We start from the raw sequence: 16277 nt of genomic DNA, 5'->3' as shown, positions 1-16277 counted from the left end.
TGACAAATTAGATGTCTGGACAATTACCAGCCAAATTAAGTTCAACAAGGTGAAGTGATGGAATCTGCACTCTGGTTGTATGAACAGACTGGGGAATGAGATGCTGGAAAGCAGTGCCATGGAAAGGAAACTGGGGGTCCTGGTTGAGGGGAAGTTGACCATGAGCCAGCAGTGCCCTGGCAGCCAGGAGGGCTAAACGTGTCCTGGGAGGCACCAGGCACAGTATCATCAGCAGGGCAAGGGAGGGGATTGTCGTGCACAGAGGTGACCTCACCTCGAGTCCTGTGTGCAGTTTTTGGAGTCACAATGTAAAAAAGATGTTAAGTTATTAGAGACCATGCAAAGGAGGGAAGCAAAGACTGTGAAGGGTCTGAAGGGGAAGCTTATGAAGAGCAGCTGAGGTCACTTGGTCTGTTGAGCCTGGAGGAGACTGAGGGGAGACTTCATTTCAGTGTGTAGCTTCCTCATGAGGGGAAGAGGGGCAGACACTGATCTCTGTGGTGATCAGTGACAAGACCTGAGGGAATGGCCTGAAGCTGAGTCAGGAGAGGTTTATGTTATATATTAGAAAATATATATCCAGAGGGTGGTTGAGCTCTGGAACAGGCTCCCCAGGGGTCGCAGCACCAGCGTAAGAGACTTCAAGAAGCATTTGGACAATGCTCTCAGGCACATGGTGTGACTCTTGGGGATGGTTCTGTACAGGGCCAGGAATTGGACTCAGTGATCCTTGAGGGTCCCTTTCAGCTCATATTATTTTGTGATTCTGTGGCCTACGGCATACCCAAAAGTATCTGTGCTATTAAATACACATAAAACAATGAGATATGTAATATCATACTTCCTAATAAGCTAATTATAACTTAAATAATGGAAATAATGCAAAAAACTTGAAATAATCTCTTTAAGGCTGTCATTGAATAAAACAACTGTGGTTTCACTAAGGGTTAGATTGTTTATCATGCTTACAGTTACGTGTTTCACTTTCCATTTGCTTTTCACTTGCCCAACAGTGGAATGATTCTTTGTTAATTCAACAAGTTCTGTTGCTTATTTCGCCATGCATGTCCTCTCCAATATAAACTGGTGGGGTTTATGCTTGGTTACAAGTTGTTTTCAGGGAGTCATTTGTAGCCTTTTCTTTCAAAAGGCTAAAAGAGGGACAAGAAGTAATAGCAATAGGTTATATTTTTCCTCCATATATAAAGAGAAATAGAATAATTAACTGAAGAATCAAGTGATAAAATCTGGAAGAGTTATTTGAAAATGTTTTATTTGGCATTAACTGTTGTGGGGCCACTAAAGTCAGTATTCCCAATTTTAAAATATAAGGGGTCAAAACAATTCACAGTGTCTACAAGTCAAATACTAGCATGGTAGTATTTGAGCTACCATTTCTTTTTAACACAGTTTTTGCTTTTGTTTTGCTTAATTTTTTCATATTTTTGCTACTAAGGACCTTCAGATAGCATAATATATAAAAAAAAATATTTTAAAGTAAAAAATAATTTCCAGCAATCATAATTTCTGCTGTTTAATGGCATTCAACATAGGATTAATCTCATGAACTTTAATTATCTAGAAGCTTGTATATAGTCTGTGCCTTTCATCTCCACTTCCCTGTAGACAATGAAGAGAAACTGTAGTTTCCAAAAGGGCATGCTGTCCATCTGTCTTCATCACCTGTCAGGGGCACGATGTGCCTGGTGTCCAGTCTCCGTGTCTCCTCTCCTGTAACTGATTATTCAAATTCAGACAAAATTAATTCCCTCACTACTGTAAGTTTATTGGAGGAAAAGCTACCTCTTTCACTTAGTGAGACCATTTTAAAGAAGATAATCCTGTGAAACTGTGCAATAACTACTTGTTCAGCAGCAAGCAGCATATAATCCCAGGCTTTTCATTTCCCATTAAAAAAGAAGTCTATACTTTTGTTACTTTCTACATCTACATCGCATAGTCCTTATTATCTAGCTACCAACATCATTCATTAATGATTATATGGGAACTTTTTTTCTACTTTTTTTTTTAAAAAAAAATTATCTAGAGCTTTGTCGTGGTTTGAAAAGACAGGTGTCTGCTAAGGAAGGCAGAAACCTCCCCTGAAATGGAAAAATGTAAACACCTCACCCCCCCCACCCCAAATTGTTATAATTTTGAAATCCAGGGGCTCTCAGGCAAAGATATGGGTATAAGAATAACAGTTCTTTACTAGGAAAATAAAAATAAAAATGCAGTATTACAAAAACCAACCCCCCGCGCCCCAAAAATAAACCCACTGACAGAGTCAGAATACAACCTGGCACCCTGTTGGTCAGGGTGTTGGTAGCAGTCTGATTAAATAGTGGCTTCAGTCCTCCTGGAGTGACAGATGTGGTTCTGTTGAAGCAATGATCCCATAGAAGGGTGTAGTTTTCCTCTGGAGGTCCAGTGGTGGTGTGGATGGGTCTGGTCTTTCCTCTGGGAATCCAGGGGAGAAATGCTGCCTGTGGTGTTCCAAGTCTCCGATTATATTCAAGTAGGAATGTTTGGCTCCTCCCCCTGGGTGGAGCATCTCACAATGGGATGATGTCATTTTATCAGTCATGCAGTGAGACTCAATGGCCCATTAACAGAAGATATGCCCCCGGAGGGAGGATGGGTTGTGGAAGAGATAAAGAACAGTGCCACACCTGGCTTTAGCAGCTGGTAATAGAATAAATACTTTTTGTTACATCTTTCATTGCAACCCAAGACAAGCTTAAAAAGGAGTTCCTTGGAATAATATGTTTCCTTCCAAAATATAGCCTCCAAAATCAACAGAGGGAGGGAGATTAGCTGATCCTGTTTCCCAGTGTTTCACAAAAAGAAGATACAATCCCAAACTTAAAATAAGCCAAGTCAGTGAACAATTTCTTGCTGATTTTAGGTTTGTTAATGAAAGGGAGCCTAATTTTTGTGTAGGTCATAGACCCACAAAAAGGTTTTCAAGTAAATACAGTCTCAAATGCAAAATAAAGGTCACCACCACATGCCCATAACTGCCTCATATTATTTCATGTTTCATATTTCTTTCCTGGCGCTCCCTGTAAATTGATACGGAAGATATGCATGCAGAATGTGAAAACAAAGTACAAGGATATTGATGAAAAATTGGAAAGAATGATGCACTACCTTAACAAATCTCACATTAAATTAGTTTATTTGTGATAATTAACTGTAACAATTATTATTTTTAATAAACTAAAATTCAGTTTTGCAATTGCTGCCTGAAAAAATATTAAGTCATATTAATTAGCAAATGTTGCATACAAAAGGCATGTAATTATGATTTTAGGTTGCTGGAGGCCTCTGGGACAGATTTCAAACAAGATCTTTTATCTCTCCACAGAGATCTGGTGCTTTGTAAATTTCAGGTTTTGTGAATATTGGAGTTGTCTTAACAATCCTTTTCCGAAGTCTGTGGACAGTTAATTATCTCAGAAGACTAAATCTTCTGAGATAATTAACAAGTTAATTACAGAAAGCAGCCTTCTGTAACTAGATAAGTTAAGATAGTCAGTTAATAACTATATCAAAAATATGTCCTGCATGCGTGAGAGAGTTAAATATAAAAAGCAGAACAGAAGAAACCTGTAAAGGGAATGATTGTAATGATTTCATACATCTGATGTTTGCATTAAGACATGACATTTAGAAAACACCATGGTAATCATACCCATGCACAAACTCAAGGGGTTTTTTGTTGTCCGTCCAAAACAATCACCTCTGCATTACTCTGTATTTCACCTATTCAAACCTATCTCAAAGTGTAGCATTTTAGATGAGTCCAGTAAAAGGTCATGGGAGTCTTAGTAGGAATCAAAGAGTTAAGTTGAGACAAAGAAAGAAAAGTTGGTCAAAGTATGATAGAAAATAAGAACATGTCTCCTTTCCAGACTATGAGCCAGAAAGTTTGCTCAGGCAAACTCAATGGACAGGTGAGTTATTGGGCAGTCAGGCATACAGTTGGAGGGAGAGATACCTCAGAAGGGTGGAAGAAAAGCAAGATAGATAGATAGATAGATAGATAGATAGATAGATAGATAGATAGATAGATAGATAGATAGATAGACAATGCTATCATGGTTTCTTGAATGATGCTCTTTCAAAGGAATATAGTTGTGGATGGTGAGAGTTGATTGCAGGGACAGACCAAGGGAGAAATTCTGACCTGATGTTAAATTTTCCTGTGTTCTCAAGAATTCAATGAAAATCAAAGTGTTGCTATAAGAGAAAGAAAAGAAAACTTGCTTATACTGTCCTATGAAATTCACTTAAGTCCTAGCATAAGAAGAGGTTAACAGATTAGATTCTGCATACTCAGCTGGTTCATTTAGCATATATGCCAAACTAATCATTTGCAACGGTCTTTTACCAAATTCAAATGAGCACTGCATTATTCCAAGAGCAAAACTTTGACTTGTTACCACCTGTCTTTTGGGACCTCATAAATATTCTATCACAATGCTCTGTCTGGTGAAAAAAGAAAATGATTGATCCATTTTGTCTTTAAAAGTGTAAGCCAAAGCTCTCAAATCTCAAATATCCCTTTGTATATGTTAAGTACAGTGTCCCTGAGTTGTCTTAAATTTGTAATTTTTGATTAAGCCCAAACAGTCCCTCTCTCATTTTCTGAAACAAGAATTGTAGCTGGCCTATTTTATTTAATCTTAAGGCATTTTCTGGTGCCAAAGGAGAGTGTATACTGAGTCACCTTTGCTTGTGGGTGTCTCCAACTTTTTAACTGTAAACTAGAAATCAGAATCTGTTATGTCCACTTTGTCAGAGTATCCCAGTCAGATCATAAGAACAGCCAAAAGGATGTGAGATGACACATTTCTATCTTATGTCCATTTTTTTCCCAAGCCTCTCTGCACATATGTATTAGAGCTGTCATTTGTTATGTGCTGCAAGTTCAACAAATGATTGTTTTCATCTTGGGATACGCCAAGCAAACAGGGACATTCATCTCTGTGTTTTTTTCTTGTGGACCATTTTAATAAATAACTAGAATTTTGGAGCATGCAGTGTATTGTTCAGCTGCCTCCGCCAGCTGTCTTATGAATAATGTACATATCTTCTATTTACTTTCTATCTGCTGTGTTGGTGCAGTAAATTTTGAAGACAGCACTGGTGTAGACTTAGTCCCACTTAACCACATGCAAACTTCAAAGCCTCACTACACAAGCACTGTGCACTATGTTTCACTTCTTATGATTTAGATACTGCCTTTTGAGTTCTTGTTATTTGGGAAAAGGGAAAAAACTGTTAAAAAACTGATCTTGGGTGAAAAGAATGGAAAGGTTTATTTTGAAACTACACCATATTTTCATACTTCAATTTTTTCCTGTTCTTTAGTATTAATGGTCTGTTCCATGTTTGATGAGTAGCATGATTTAAATATTGTCAAGCCTAAAGTATGTTAACTTTAGTCACTAGATGGCCTTTGAGTGTGCAAAAGCTCCCTGAATGCTATTGGAAAACTATACTTTTAGCTACATCATTAACTATGAAGGTTTTCACTTTAAGCCATTCCTAAACCTGTCTCTAGTAGCTTGAGCTGATATTAAGAGCTTATTTGCAAACTTTTGAGAAAGGAAAATGGTAAAAGTAACAGTTTAATGATACAAATTAAGATAATAAAAGAGGAACTAAACTGTCCTTTTTACTTAAACAGAATTTCTCTTTGCATCAGTCTTCCCCATGATTCCTTGAAATGGTCTTCCTCAGTTCATATTTGGAAAGTACAGAAAGGATTTTTCACTAGTGAAGCAGAGGGTCAGAAGCTGTAGAAATATTGCCCTCCATATTCTGAAGAAAAGACTTGATGCTGGATGTTACTCATGTCAGAGTATGTGCTAAACACTCCTGGTAGTTGTCTTGTAGTTGCTGGTAGCTGTCTTGTGAGTAGCTAGAATTTCTGAGCTACAACTTAGATCTGTTCATTTATGTTTCTTACACCTGTTTCAGGATAAATGTATATCCTTTTGCAGTGTATCACATGCTGTTACCTTGTGGGGAACAGCACATCATTCTTCACACAGAAGCAGGTTCACAGGTAAAGTGAGGTGCTAATCATTGTAAGGTCATCACATTTGACCCATATTACTGAAAACAAGCCTAATTCCAAGATTTTATGACATGATGCGCCATTGTGATTATTTTATTTCGCCTTCTGCACAAGTCATCTAGCTTCTCAGAGCCTGCATCTAACTTTTCTGCTTGAATTATAAAAAAAATTGTAAAAAATATTTATTGAGAAATTAATGTGCTTTCAAAATACAGCACATACAGAATACAACATACTGCTGAACAGAGATGTCTGAGTTGCAGTGAAGTTACAGGATTGTTAACCCTTAGTTCTGCGAGATTGTACTGCTGTTATGGTGGAGCTTTGAAGAAGAGAAGCAGATGTGTGCACTCAGCTGCAGGCAGACATCCTATCTGGGACTATTTGCATCATGTGGTATCATGGAGGATTTGTAAATTTGAGCAATTGGTTCTTTATTGCCTTCTCTGGAATGCTGCATCTAATTTTTCTGGTTTTAATGAGTGAAACTATGGATTTCATTGATTTCTGGCAACAAAGAAACCAAAGTCTCTGAGATTTAAAAGATTCTGACATCTCAAAGATCAAAAAACCCTAATTTGTGAAAAACTCAATTCCATCTGGAAGATTTTACTAAGTTTTTCACACTTACTATCTGTCTGGGACTGTCAGACATCAAAATTGCTATAATTTTGAGCAGAAGAAAGGAGAAAGTCAGAAGGCATAAAACTTTGCCTATAATTTGTTTTTCTCACTTTGTGTGTTTGCCAATAGTTTTGGAAAGGTGTGTATAGGCCATTAAACTTGACCGAAATCCTTGAAAAGTTAGAGATATACTTTAGATTGAGAAGCCTAAATATGATTTGTAAGTATAAAGGTAAAGCTCTCTTAGTAAATAGTCACTTTCACTCTCATGGAGTAGCAGCAGCACTTCCTGCTTGCAGCACTTGGCAACAGCATCAGTGTCCGGGCATTACTCCAGAGTGAGACAGTGTTCTTCCCCAAACCATGCAATAAAGTGGTTGCCATTCAAATGATTAACAAACCTGAAAGTAACTAAGACTCATCTGTCTTGTAGCTGCAGAGACAAACAGGAAGAGTGGTGAACCTGGGCATGTTTTTTATGTTAGCCTTGTACCCACCCTCTCTTCCTTTTGGCAGAACAGGAAACCATCTTCTGCTTTTCTTCTTTTTTCTTAAGGAATTAGAAAAAAGATAAAAGTCTTGACTTATGCTGTAGTTGAGCCTAAAAGCCCCTAATACAAGATCAGCATTGTGAAGACCTGCTGTGCATATATCCAGCACTCTAGATATTTTGAAGTCCTTACCATGCAACTTGGAAGTTTTATAGATGTAAATCCAGGTGCAATGTGGTAAGATCATTCATCAAATTCCCATTGGGAATGTGTAGCACAGTTAGGAATGAAACTTCACATATCCTGAACCCAAGCATGTGCTATTTTTTTAACTGAACTCTCGTTTTTAGAGTTTTTAGACTCGTTTTTTAGAGTTTTTGCTCAAACTTGGTTTCATATAATATTAATTAAGACAAAGTGATGGTCATAGTTCTTAAAAATTAGACTGAAATAAAAATGGAAATTTAGCAATCATAATCATGTGTTATCCATATTTCCTCAGTGGTTCAGATATGGAATAACTGTGTGAGCTTTCAGCACATATAAAAGGCCATGTCATAAATGTTGTGATTCATCTAGAAGTGCTAACTTTATGAATATGAACTTATTAATAACTGTGTGTGTAATCTTGTGGCAGTCTAGAATGATCAGTGAAAATTGCCCAGAGAGAGCTATGAATGTGCAGTTTGGGTCAGATATCTTTGCACTTGACCAAAAGTCCTGGATCACAATTCAGTTCTCATTCTCTTTCAGGCTTTCATTAAATCTGCCTTTGGGGAAAGTCCTGAATGGCATACTCTCCTGAGGTCTGTTCCAGCCCTGGAATATAGCATCATTCTTAATATCCATGGTTTGTATATGGACTCCTGAATTTGCTTTAGAATGAACTTGTTCCTCTTTTTCATCCCCAGATATGTTAAAATGTATGCCTAAAAGCTGGAATCTTCTACCATTTATTTGCCAAGGGTAACATAGAAATAATTATTCTAAAAAGTGACAGTCAAAAAATTAGGAAGCTGTTGTGGAACAGTATTCTGAAAATCTCTCTCTCTGATGCAGTCCTCTTTCACCAAGAGACCTCATAAAACTTTTCATAAAACTTACAATCTCATTTTACAGCCTAGTGCTTCAGTGTGGACCACATTGGCAGAATACACGTGGTGTAAGCTTGAAACTTCTCTTTTTATTCTACTACTGAACAAGGTTCCAAGTTGAATGCATTGATGTCTTTTTGTATTTTCAGTGTATGTTGCTTGTGTGATTTTTTTTTTAAAGCATACTGGATAACAGTTGCTCAGTGACTCAAGTGGCTTTTGTGGTATTTTGAAATGTAACAACTTTTTTCTGCATACTTTCTTTTTCTTCATTTTTCCCCCTACCTTCTCTACTTGTCTGCTAACTGTAAACTCTCTTATATTTGCATTCTTGCTTTTTCAAACCCATTAAGTTTAAATTCCATTGGAATCAGTGAGTTAAAGTTATCTGCTTAACAAGATTTCCTGAGCAGGGATAGGACTGAGAATCTGTTCACATATTTTGCAGAACAGACTTCTGGGACTTCTTTTACAAGACTTTAAATTCTGAACTGTGTCTGTTTCTTTTGTTATTTTTGGTTTGTTTCATAGTGGTTTGATTGTTAATGGTTTCGTTATAATATTAATTTATTTGTGGAAGATGAATACAGCGTTTGGCTTTATATGTCATATAACTACCCATATATTAGGTAGATAAGCAACTGAGTGCTAAATGAGTAAGTTTTGTGCAGCTAGCCAGGCTTTCAAAAATAGCTCAGCAACCACACACGAAAACCAGAATTCTGAAAGAGTTCACATTCTGGGTGCATGTTGATCTCTAAGCTCCTGTGAAGATCTGGCCACAAACACCAAATGCCACAATCTGATCTCCTGTGTCTAACTGCTGCTCCAACCCACGTACCAAGGAAGAGGACAGTCCAAATACTGGAAAAACATTGTGTGTTCAGAGGAAATTTTGCAGCAGAGGTACAGTGACTTCCAGGAGGGCTCAGACTGATAAATTCTCTGAGCACTTTTGAGAGGTGCCAGGTTATTAAAAAGTGAAAATAAGTAATGACCCAAATCATTGTTTCTTGTTATTAACAACTACTTTGAAATATTGTCTTTCTTATTTAGAAATGCATTTCGAACTCAACAGTTTTGAAAACTGTAGAGAAACTGTTTTTATTGGATCACATGGGTTTCCAAAACGTCATACACTGTTCCTTTTTTCTTAAAAGCCTTTATATGTATATTTTATTTTGTAAAATTCTACTTCATCCCTAGCCACCAGCTTTTATCCTCTGTTGACTTCTTCCCCAACAAGCTACTGAAACAAGGTTATGCTCTATCTGGTATTTTAGATTCTGCAGGTGTTTTAAGGGTCAATGGAAAAAAGCCTCCCACACTGGTGATGGGGACTTCCTCTGTAGTATTCAGGGGCTGGGCTCTGGTCTGACAGCCACAAATAACTCCCTGGTATTGTTAGAGCTCCCTTACACCTTTAGTGAGTTGGCAGAACTTAATGCAGTAATAGTGTAGCACATTTAGTGCATTCCAGTGAATGCAGCAACAGCTCATATCAATCCAGGTTTATTTCCTACATCTGACTTGTGCTTTTCTTTTTAGTGTGTCTTTTATGTTATAACACAACAGCTTCCTAATTCACTGCAGTGCCTATTGGAATCTGCCTCTTGACATTTGACTGAAACAGTTAGGACAGTGATTGTTTTCTTGTTCCACGGTAAAAGCCTCTGCCTCCTCAATGTAAAAAACGTAAAAAGTCAGTAAAAAATGTGGCAGTCATCAGATTTTCAAAACTTTATACTCATCCCTCAGCACTCCTAAACCACAGTAGAGGGCAGTGCTTACACAATGCATGTGCATTTTCACCAAGTATTAGTTACATAATAGCACTTTTGAAGCATCAACTAATGCACTGCCAGAACACTGGTATAACAAGTTACAGTACTGGTTTTTGACAGGTACAGACCAAGAAGGCTGAAGTGATCTGTCCAATGCCAGAGGTGTTGTGTGTGTGAAGAAGACAACAGGTCAAAAGAACTTAACTGAAATGGGAAACATGCAGTTGCTAAGAAGACAAAGTCCTAGATGTTTCAAGTTCTGCAGTTCTTGCACAAAGATATTTTCTGAAACTACCCTTTATTCATGGCTTCTCAAGCACATTGAGAAAATGCTACTATCACATCAGTATATCTGTAGTGACTTCACATATTTCTTCAGTGTAGTCTTTTTCCAACTATGTGCATGCATCCCTTGGAAATTCAAGTTATTAGAAACTTCACAGACCACAATTAGCTGGGAACAGGACCCTCTGCTGTCTTGCACCTTGCATAGTAATTTCCAAGGACTGCTGTAGAGCTTTCTCACAAAGTATTCTTTCTTCAGAAACTGACAGCTTGTCTACCATATATGCCTGTTCAGTGGTTCTCCAGTTTGACTCATTCAGGGGTTGTGGAGGGAAGTGTGTGTTAAAATATCCTATTTTGGCATTTTCCAAATGAGATTTTATTGCTTGAAATGCTTTATTGTGTCTGAAAAATATTACCCCATACTATCAAGGGGGACTGAAAAATTTCAAAGCAGAATAAAATTGTTTGAAATTGTAGAAACAAAATTTTTCAGTTCAACATGATTCAAAATGTTTGGGGGAGCTGCCATTTTGATGGTTTCATCTTTTCAGGAACCCCAAACCCATTTTTAAGTATTCATCCCCTATCCTTCTTTGATGGCTGGGGGAGATGGGTGTGAAATGAAAGCCAGAGTGTTGGTCCTATTTTTCTGCTCTGCTTTTAAGCACTTTATTTTGCCTTCACAAGTAATCTTAGGTATATTCTTTCACAATATGAGGGAGTATATTAATTTCCTGACTCAGGAACACAGGATTGTGCCTGAGACAATTTTACCACAGGTTGTTCTGTTTGGCAAATAGGATCACAGAGGCAAAAAGGATGTAGAAGGGAACAAATGTGTTACAAGTCAGCCTTCCTGGACAAGAACTTGAGGTGGAAACCAGTTGCAAGCCTTATATAGTGTGAGTGAGATCTGAGAGGCCTATTTTATAGTAGTAATAACCAAAAGAGTTATAATAACTTCATATGGTGATTTAGTTCTATTGCATTTATACAGGAGTGTTTATAAGAAAGAGTAAGATGTTAGGAACTCTTTGCTTGTAAGTGTTAAGGTAACAATCCATCAGGTATCCCACTAGATGGAATTTTTGCACGAAGAACTTAGATACCTCCATTGCTGAAGCTGAAGTGTTAGATCCAAGGCTTTCAAGAACTACAGATTATTTGAGGGAAATATAGATTTCACTCCCATATAAATAGGTGATGAAGAAGTTATGTGGCAAGCCTGGGCACCCAATACCCTGGAGGGACTCTAGACCATCAGTTCCAGCTGCTGCTTCTCAACATTATGTATCCCCCGTGAGTCCTGCATTATAGGGAATTATCTGAGATGCCTTAAGGCATCTCAAATAGGTCTAAATATCAGTATGGAAGGCCTACTAAATTAAGTCTACACTGACTTTACTGATCATTGACAGGAAATAAAAATGTACAAAGATATCTCAAGATGGTGAAGTTCCACCTGAAAGCCCCTGTCCAGTTCTGGACCCCTCACTACAAGAGAACATTGAGGTGTTGGAGCATGTCCAGAGAAGGGCAGCAGAGTTGGTGAAGGGTCTGGAGCACAAGTCTTATGAGGAGCAGCTGAGGGAGCTGAGGTTGTTTAACCTGGAGAAAAGGAGGCTTAGGGGGAACCTTATCCCTCTCTAAAGCTACCCAAAAGCCAGGTGGGGTCAGTGTCTTCTCCCAGGTAGCAAGCAATAGGACAAGAAAAAATGGCTGCCCAGGGAAGTGGTGGAGTCACCATCCATGAAGATATTTGAAAGATGTGTAGATGTGGCACCTGGGGACATGGTTTAATGGTGGACTTGGCAGTCCTGGGTTAACAGTGAACTTGATAATCTTAGAGGTCCTTTCCAACCTTAGTGTTTCTATGATTCTCTGGACATAAAAAGCAAAGGCACACCAATGCAGAGGCACTCCGAATCACTACAATTCACTTGAAAAATCTTACTGCCTGCACAGATTCAGCTGTCAACACTAAATATTTGTTACTGTTGGGACTAAGAGCTGCTAGGACATACAAACAAGAAAGATGTCATGGTTACAGAAAGAAAGCTTGATGACGGCAGTATAACCACAGAGGAGTTTTGTGTGTTGCCCAGTGGTAGGCTGGCACTTAGTTGTTTTCTTCAGCAGCAACAACATGGGTTAGCAGCTCATCAGAGAAAGCACACAAGAGCTAGACATCTTGATCCAAAAAATCAAAAACACAAAAACACAAAGGGGTACTTTTTAAACCTCAGTTTCTTCTGCTCTATCTGCTTCATCTACCTACATAACCACAGCACAGTTTTGCATCTTCTTTGCAGGTTCCCAGGAGAGCAGCTTCTTTACTGCAGTGTAACCTTGCTTACTTTCCTGGTACCTTTAGCTTCTTTCTGTTCAGCTCTCTTTTACAGATCTACATTCATCCCACTTATTATGAATGTACCAATTTCTGTCAATGGTTTCTAACAGACAGTCTAGAACAAGTCTTTATCTTGAGTCATTTCTCAGATCAACTTTTGGGTCGTGTTTGCCCATTTATGATGCTTTTATATTCTTTTCTACTTTTGCAAGTTTCAAAGGTGAGAAGATTTTATCAATCAGATACCTCACAGTTATATAGTAGTTATGTGATTTAACTTCAAATAGGCTTGTAAAGTGCTGTGAGCTAATATAGGATTTCTTGTTGTCATCTACTTCTCTTTATGACGCCCTTATACCTCCATGGAAATCACTGGAATTTCATGACATGTGACAGATGTATATTGGTATGTAGCCTATCACCAGGGTAATAAAACTGGGTTCACAGTTTGATTCCCTCAGAATGGCATCACGTATACTTTACAACTTCTTGAAAGGTGGTTGTGTTCAAGTGAGGGTTGGTCTCTTTCTCCAGGCAGCAACTGACAGAATGAGAAGACACCGTTTCAAGCTGTGCCAAGGGAAATATAGGTTGGATATAAGGAAAAAGTTTTTTATAGAAAGAATAATAAAATACTGGAATGGTCTGCCTGGGGAGGTGGTGGAGTCACCATCTCTGTGTGTGTTTAAAAAAAGACTGGATGTAGCACTCGGTACCAGGGTCTAGTTGTGGTATTAGGGCATGGGTTGGCCTTGACAATCTTGGAGGTCTCTTCCAACCTAGTAATTCTGTTGTTGCTGTTGTTGAATTTTCAGTTTTGGATGAATTCATGTGCTTACAGTCACAACCACCCAATAACCATTGTGTCCCTTGCTGTGATCCTTACATACAGAGAGAATTTTCTACAGAGACACCTAATGTGTTCGTAACTTAACAGTTGTCTACTTTGACATGAAAAAGGAAATTCGAATGCAACCCATTTTGGCTAATTCTAAAAGATTTTCAAGCCACTTGTTGACCCTGAACAGCTGCTGTCAAGACAGAGAGCAAATTTGTTCCTTGCCCAGCCAACTACTTAGTGATTCCCTAGAGGCAACAGCTTCCCAAGTGCTACAAAACCTCTGTACTGATTCTACAAAGCCATTTTCTCTGGAGAATTGTAGAGGAACATGGCCCAGGGAGTGTAGCAGTGTATGAAGGTATGGGTTAGTGCAAGGTTACTCCAAACTAAGAATTAGGTGGTCCTTCAGCTAACTATGTCTGCAAGAACTACAACACACCACCAATGCTCCCATGCCAAATACAGTTGACTCAGAATCCTGTGTTATAACTCTGATGGTAGATACAGCATTTTGTCATTGCCTCTGCTATTCTGGTGAGGAATTTCAGAGCCAAATTTCCCACTACAAAAGTCAGAGATACACAAAGTCTGATAAACTGTATCTCTCACATGTGTGCAATTTTGCATCCTGTGCTGAACTTAGTTGTGGAGAAGGAGCTCATCAGCTGCATGATACTAGTTAGTAACTCTATGCATTTTATTATTAAAGAAACTGTCTATTTTTTCACAGAGTACAGAGGAAACAAAGAACACCTCAGAAATTGTTTGAAAGGAGATACTGCTCCCAGTTAAATGGTGTGAAGACCCACAAATTACTAATAGAGGCAAGGTGTATAATCCCAAATATTTAGTTGATTCAGCAGATGAAGCAGCGTATTGTGAGCCTTCACCTCCATGTGTATGGGCGGCCTGGATACATATGCATAATTCATGTGTGTCCTATGTATAATTGTATAATTCAACAATGTCCTACTTTGAGATGTCAATACAGAACAATATTGATTGATATTCTCTGAAAAACTGAGTTGCCAAAAAAAGGTATTATATTGGGGGTTTATATTGTTTTATTTCTAATACTCATGGATAATTTATCTGAATTCATATTATTACCTACTTTTTCTTTCATTTTTGTCCATCTCTGCTTCATCTTGCAACAACTGTTATCAAAATTTTCTTTATACTGCTTCAGATAAGTAGAGTTTTTTTACTCCATGTCTTTAAGGAACTCTGATTTTCATTTTCACATTAAAACAGCATCAGAATTACCAAAAAGCTTTCATTTTCAACAAACAAAATGTGATGCATACTATCTCAGTTCAGTGGTGCACTCACACTAGAATTTAAGTTGGTATCTAAGAAATGTTGTTAATACTACATTTTAATAAATTCTGAGGGATATTTAGAGAACCTTAGAATAATTTGGAAAATCATTTATGTTTTAGCCCATGAGAAATCACACCTGTTGGCTTAAAATCTGCTATGTAAATTCCATATTTGAAGCTGGAAACTAAATATGATCTAAATCTGTATCACCTTTTAAAAGAATATTTCCTTGCTTTTTCTGCTCTATGTAAACTCTGTGACTTCATTTATTCTTTGTGATTAAATGTTGCTTCTAATCATGAATATCATACAGATAGTAAACCCAAACAGATTGAAGAAAAAAAAAATTCTCCGAAGAGCTCACCTTTAGGATGTCTAACCACAGATTTTGGCCCAGATCATCCCTTAGATCATCATCTAACCTTAAAGAAGCTATGACAGTTTATACATTCTAAGCACTTCTCATTTTATTATTAAGAGATTTTACCCCATCTATCTTTGATAAAGCCTATCCATTCTAGAACTTATCTATAAATCATATTTCAAGCCTATAGTCATTTAATTTACCCTTTCTCCACCGCCATCCCCATTTTAACTGTTTCCTTTAGCACTCCAGATATTCCTGGATACATTGGCAAGGTTCATTGATCAGCAACTCACCCAGCAAATTCTAATCTTCCATCAACAGCCCCATCAGTAATTGCAGGAATGGATGGGTAGGTATGAGGTATATTTCTCAGGTTGTTCAGAAAAAAAATTATTTAGTTAAGGAACAATTAAATGTTACACATAACATTCTATTGGCTTAAAAAATACAGAACAGCTGGGGTTGGATCCCACCACATTATTGTCATGCTAATCTGAAGTCCTTTTGAGGTTTTAGAATTTTTCTGGCATATTGTATGTTATGTGTTGGAAAGATGACTTTTTTTAAAAACAAATGTCATTGTTTTTTTCAAAGAGGCCCATGAATGTCAAAGTTATCAATTCCCAAAAGAAAACTGTGTTGAGTTTCTCAATTGGGTTTGGCAGACTTATGAAACAGGTATTTGCTATGAAAAAATGGTTGTTAAAAATGAGTGGGTTCACTTAAAAGGCAGTGAGAAGCAAAGTCATGCCATGCCACCACACTGATGTAGCCTGGAACTCTGTGACTGTGAAATCATTATAGCTCCCTGTCACAGTATTGCCATAGTACAGCTGGCCTGGACTGGACAACGTAAATCTGACCGTAACACAAATTCAATTTGGCTAGCCTAGTTCATGCCAGAACAAGTCCCTGGACAAGTTACATGGGACCCTCAGCCATCCCCATTCAAACTTAGTAGAGAGCACATCACTGCCCAATGATCTGGGCAGAGAGATCCCAGCCAATGAGCTATCTAAGCCTG

General features: G+C 37.9%; 1 protein-coding gene across 1 annotated transcript in view; it reads left to right on the top strand.

Annotated features, from left to right (window-relative positions):
- The window catches only part of SPMIP7 (sperm microtubule inner protein 7), a 39778-nt gene extending 24172 nt beyond the window's left edge, over positions 1 to 15606 (top strand). Inside the window, 4 exon segments of the mRNA XM_088051533.1 lie at positions 1691 to 1778; positions 2787 to 2879; positions 3317 to 3384; positions 15495 to 15606. Of these exon segments, the coding sequence (XP_087907659.1) occupies positions 1691 to 1778; positions 2787 to 2879; positions 3317 to 3384; positions 15495 to 15606 (361 nt within the window).
- Positions 15607 to 16277: the final 671 nt, after the last annotated feature.

Source organism: Pseudopodoces humilis, chromosome 1, assembly GCF_049639895.1.
Source record: "Pseudopodoces humilis isolate 2021_Gansu_Grassland_sample_001 chromosome 1, ASM4963989v1, whole genome shotgun sequence".
NCBI lineage: Eukaryota > Metazoa > Chordata > Aves > Passeriformes > Paridae > Pseudopodoces > Pseudopodoces humilis.
This window is presented reverse-complemented; position numbering and strand designations above follow the sequence as displayed.